Consider the following 6067-nt stretch of genomic DNA (forward strand, 5'->3'; position numbering starts at 1 on the left):
ATCCACCATACTTATATTATATGTCGGAAAATGATGACTTCACCACCTAAATGTAGTATCTATTGATCAATATGCAATTATAAAATGTTGGCGATTCTGCAGGTTCTCAGAAAATGTAAAGTGCACGTTCACAACAGAACTTGATAACTTGAGGAATGGGTCCTGCAACATCTTCATACTGTCACAAGGCAGTGGATATGACATAGCATAAGACACAAAAATCCTGCAAGTGTAAAAAACTAAAATAAAGAAAATATATAAAAAGAAAGAGGAAATGACTGAACAGAATTCTTTAAAGTCAGCTCAGCAACGTGAGTTCTCCTTCCCCACACACCCACAGTGATTGACCGTTTTTCACGTATAAGTACAATATACAAAATTGCATTGTACATATGGGGGTATGACTGCTCCCGTCTTGATTGTGCACTCCGCCATCTATTTTTAATTAGAGGAGAATATAGCTCGATCCTTCCTATATTGAGTTCATTTTAGAGGTTTATACTCAAGAGAGATGAGTCATTTTAGTGTAGAGTCCCATCTGAATAAGTTGCCTTGTTGGAGAAAATGAACTTACACAATTTGGCCAGAATGTGTGCTAAGAAACTCACATTTTATGTATAGTAAATATAGTAGTTATACTTTTTAAAATTATCTGTGTATTTAAAGTTTGTCCGACTTGCCAAGTGTTTCTTTGCTTTGGCATTGTAGATGTGTGCACCTGAACATTTATGTGGGTTTCATTGGATGTGCTGGATAAATTTGTTTTTCCATATGTGGAATCCACCATGGAACTTTTGCCTTGAAAGTGAACTTGATTCTGTAAAGTTGAAATAAAAAAAATAGGAAAAAAGTGTGAGATAAGCATGAGCATCTTGACATTAATAAGTACTGATAGAACCCTGATGAAACATCACCGTGGCAGGAAGTACTGTCCTAAATGATTAGGAGAAAATTTTATACACTAAATTGGGGAGAATTTGTAAGATACTGAAGTAACCTTCCTGCAATGCTTTCACTGTTTCTGTCCAATCAAATAGACTTGAACTGAACCAGTGGCCAAAAATAAAATGCATGCAGGTATACAGAATTGGATAAAGAAAATTATTATCTCTGTTGAGCTTTGTATGAAGGCTGAATGAGAATTGCCAAAATATAATCAGGCATTTGTAATGGATCTAAGTGCCCCCAAACATCTATATATGAGTATGGAGTAACTTGGAGTAAAAAGCAGCCCTGGCACACCAACCTCACAAGCCGACATACAATATCAGCCTTCCCACCCATCTTTCTGAATACAAATTGTCTTTTCTAAAGGTACAGAATGCTTTAAAAAGAAAACAAAACAGTACTCTAAAATGTACCGTAACTCTTTCACAAGTAGTTATGTACCGTACATGTACGCAACTGGTGGGCACTGATTGTCTGTTTTGTACAGTTGTACATAATGGGTATCAAAGCAGCAAAAAATTTACAAAATGTTACAAGATCACATAAGTTATCCTGCATGGCAAACAACTTATAAAAAAGCAGCGGCCCAGAACTGTTTTTTTTTTGTCACCACGCCTCCTCATCCTCCCTTAAATAAATGGAATGCAAATTTTTAAAATGTATTATGTACCCCAAAATGGTTTCACTGACCAAAGACCAAGCCCTTACAGAGCTCTACAGGACAAAAAGTTGTAACGAAATCTGAGGGGAATAGACAGACAGAAAGATAGATAGACAGATAGATAGATCTCATATTCTTCTAAACGTACATTATCAATAGCTAATTGTATAGCAGTGGCTAATTGATCTATTAAGCAAATGCAAATGGTGCCTCCAGATGCCAACCCGTCTGAAGACTAGATGAGAAACTCCACATTCTCAGAGGAAGCCCCCATTTAGCACAGGCCTGCTAATTGCAAACCATTTGGGCATCCTAATTAAAACCTCGGAGGGGGATACTTAAAATGCTCAGCCACCCTAGACATGTTGGCTGCTAGACCAGTGGGTGGTTTAACCCATTCAGTAGATGAATGAAATAATATCAGAAGCCATAACTCTGACCTCATGGCACCCACAGCCTCAGAACCCTAATAATTTTGTTCAGCCTGACATGGGCTTCGGGCAGAGTCTATGCGCGCCATACTGGACAGGAGGCATTTCTCTGTATTCAGGATCTGGCCTTCTGGAATTCATAACTCTATCACATTTGGTGTCTGTATGACCGGGACAAAGTGACTCAGATTATGGGATCATACCTGTACCCGCAGTCCCTGTCATACAGCGAGGAATCGCTGTGATTCATATTGCCTCCTCCATCAGTCTTCTGGGAAGGTGGGGCAGAAACTTGAATAATATCAGAAGGCCGGACTGAAAGGAGGGAGGTTCCCTCACAGCCCACTCCTCGGGTGAGGGGGGTAAAAATGGGTGTTTGGGAACATGTAATTGTCAGCCATTTTGGGGATCCACATCGTTTGGAGTGACTGCCCATATCTTCAGCTGTTCCCACAGCCGGAATATAACTGCTGCATCTCAGTAAGCCAATATTCTGTATTTTACCCCCTTTATTTTATATGTTTTACTGCATTGTTATTGTATGTATATTTTGTTTTTATCTTTAATCGGACACTTTCTTTTTGTATTGCACTGCACTATTGTGTATTAAATTTAAACATTAATAAGTCCCTTCCCTGTGGTCTTATAGAACTTGCTCTTTCGAAGGGAATAACATTACCAGTAGTGTTTCAGAGGATTTTAGGTCCCATAAAGATAACCTTTGTTACAGTGTTAAATTTGGGTTGAGAGAATATCTGAGTATAGGCCCATATTGCCTTATAGTATAGGTGGTGGCAGCTATTGTGATAGAGAAAATTGGGGTGTAGAAATCTAGGGGAGTAAGTTAGCATAATTCCGTCATCTAGAATAGGTGGGTGGGAATTTCTGTGGTAACTTGATGAGCTTACTAGTATAATTCACCCCAGTGACGTGACCTATTGAGTAGGGATCGTGACAGGTGTCACATAAATACATACAAAGATATAGACATAGACTGAGCAGAGTCAACTGTGCTTCCTGTTTATGGAAGGATTGATAGATATTATGGTTCTGTTACTTTAAAATGATAACTTTTTAATTTATTGATATTACTTGTTAATGTAGTGAGCTAGTTAGTTAGTTAACAGATACAAAGTCCTATTGTTCTGTGTCTAAGTACAAGCTTGCATTCCTTACTGCACACTGGAGACCTTTTAGGAGAGGAAAATGGAATAAGTGTAAAAGATAGTTTTATGTAACAGACATTTAGGCTCAGAGGAAGACGTCTGTGAGGAAGACGTCTGTGAGGAAGACGTCTGTGAGGAAGACGCCTGTGAGGAAGACGCCTGTGAGGAAGACGCCTGTGAGGAAGACGCCTGTGAGGAAGACGCCTGTGAGGAAGACGCCTGTGAGGAAGACGCCTGTGAGGAAGACGCCTGTGAGGAAGACGCCTGTGAGGAAGACGCCTGTGAGGAAGACGCCTGTGAGGAAGACGCCTGTGAGGAAGATGTCTGTGAGGAAGACGTCTGTGAGGAAGATGTCTGTGACTACCTCTCTTGCCAACTGATTGCAGGTTAAGTGATTTTTATTTTTACTCTGTATGTGATATGTGTCTTTTATCACTGTTCAGTAAACTTTTTATTCACTCAGCCTTTTTTATTTCCCTATCTTAGAATTCACCGTACAAACACTTACTCTGTGCCATCAGTCTGTGGGCCCTGATGTTCATCATGGTGCAATTTATTTTATTTTCCTGTCAACTCCCTTCTGTCACTGCCAGATGCTTTATACATAAAGTGAGGGTGCAGGTGGCAGCCTATATTTCAACTATGCAGTGTGTCAGGTCAAAAGGGCACCTTTGACATGCTGAATATAGGTTGGATCAGCAATGTGCATGTTTATTTTACAATAGTCTAGGTAAAGGGTTAAATGGCACAAATTTGTGTTTTTGGTAGATGAAAGGGTAATAATCACATCCTTTGGGATGTAAAGGGTTAATAAATAGATTATTTTATTTTTTTAAAATATGGCAGGTCTCTAATGGTTTGATCTAAAGAAGTTAGTAGGCAGATACCTGCAGTGCCCCTTTTCAGCTCCCAGCAGTGAAGGGGTGCAGGGTTAGGTTTGGTCACCCTCTGCAGTGACCTTTCTTGCAGTTCAGCAGCAGATACTCCTGTGTTGGAAGAGAAGATGGCTTCAGTACTATTGTTAGTCAGTAGAGTTCCCTGCAGTCTTGATGTATGAGAAAATCTCCTATCTGCAATCTGTACAGAGAGAGCACAGACTGCTGCGTGCTAGGAGCTGAGAAAACCTCTACAGATGACTACCAACAAAACAAAACCCATAAAAGTGATTGTATTTTTTTGTTTTCCATTTCCACCCCATTTGGAATTTTTATCCAGATTCCCACTACATAATAGGCAATATTAAATAGTGGAAAAATAAAAATGTATAGCTGCGGAAAGGCAGGATATAAAAAACACAAAAACAGGCAATCACCATGTCTGGAAAGGATTAAAGGTTTGTATAATAGCGCAATATATGAGAAAACCAACATTATATAACAGAAAAACACCATATTGTTATTCCCTACAAAAAGGGTACAATGTTCTTACACCTGATTCGGCTTTCTCAAGAGTCCCATAGCAAGTGCTATGGCTGCTATGACTATAGTTACGCCCATGCTGTTTCCTGATTGTAATTGCAAAGTAAGGGGAACCTTCAGCACTGAAGCCCCATTAATAGGTATAATAAGGTGGGGAGAGTTTGGGTAGGGGGTTAATAGCAGAGTGTGGGGAAGAGGACTAGCGTGAGATAGCCTGGAGTCTCCTACTTCATCTCACCTACTGTGTCCTTCTCTCATCCCTTGTAGATTGGGCCCTCTCTACTTCTGTACCAGTTTGTAACTCGTCTTGTTCATGCTTATTGCAATTGTCTGTATTATGTATGTACGGTATACATTTTATCATATGAACAGTGACATGGAATGAATGACGCCATAATAATTAATGATAATAATAATAATAATCTGCTCAGGCCCAGATCACCACAAGAAGAAGCAGCAGGTGCTGGAATAAGACAGGGCCAGATCCAACAGATACCAAGTCAGTGTTAGCTCTGCCCACACAGGCTGTACTGACTTATCACGACTTAGGAGAAAGAGATTTAGAGGGAGATATATCAAAGACCAAAAATACCCGTCTTTGAAATCTCTTGCACTGATGGAGAATGTAACTAATTTATGATGAGGCACAGGGCCTGTGTGCCTGATGACATATACGGTATATGGCAGCTCAGTGCTTCTGTAGGTTTTGGCCTTCATTTGCGCAAATGAAGAGAAGTCCCCTTTATGTAAAGTGGTGAAGATGGTGCAGGAATGCCATTTGCAACAAAATGTGACACAAGTAGCATTTAAAAAGTTGCAAACACAAGGTTTGTAACTTTTTTATGTAAAAAAAAGAGGTGCAGGGAGATTATAAATCTCCCCTCTATGTGCACTGCAGCAGCCTGTACTGCTAGCTAGTAGGAGAATTACCATCAAATATGGAATAGGTGCAAAGAGAATTCAGGCAGTATGTCCCACCGGGAGTCTTACCAGTTCTGCCTTACCAATGCAAATCTCTCAATTTGCTCAGTGTTAGGTGTGGCTCAACTCTCTTGGTATAGTATATACCGTACACTCATTAACTCATTAAAAATAACACACTCAGATAGAAATGGGGGATTGCTGCAAAAGGAGCCATGCACTTACTGTATGTTTCAGGCAGATATGTAAATGATTACACAGGTTTAATTAGACACTGGGTGTTGACACAAGAGGGCATAAAAGTGCTTTCCCCGCTGCCCTATAAAACACACACTCCTGTATCTGCCTGGACCATTTCCAGTTGCTTAGCAAAAGGAAATTTGGTGTTATGGCATCCATGACGTGTCTTGTCATTGGCAGCCAGCCACGTTTGTTTGCGGTAGTGTTGTGAACGAGAAACCTGGACTGCTACTAATTGGAACAATGTCATCTTTAGCAACAAATCCATATTCTGCTTGGTAT

General features: G+C 40.0%; 1 protein-coding gene across 1 annotated transcript; it reads left to right on the top strand.

Moving 5' to 3' along the window:
• The first annotated feature begins 274 nt into the window (after positions 1 to 274).
• On the top strand, positions 275 to 3597 carry LOC122939446 (keratin-associated protein 4-7-like). Its single transcript, XM_044295516.1, has 2 exons — positions 275 to 311; positions 3290 to 3597. Exons 1-2 carry the CDS (start codon positions 275 to 277, stop codon positions 3595 to 3597), a joined length of 345 nt encoding a protein of 114 aa, XP_044151451.1.
• Positions 3598 to 6067: the final 2470 nt, after the last annotated feature.

Source organism: Bufo gargarizans, chromosome 5, assembly GCF_014858855.1.
Source record: "Bufo gargarizans isolate SCDJY-AF-19 chromosome 5, ASM1485885v1, whole genome shotgun sequence".
NCBI classification, from domain to species: domain Eukaryota; kingdom Metazoa; phylum Chordata; class Amphibia; order Anura; family Bufonidae; genus Bufo; species Bufo gargarizans.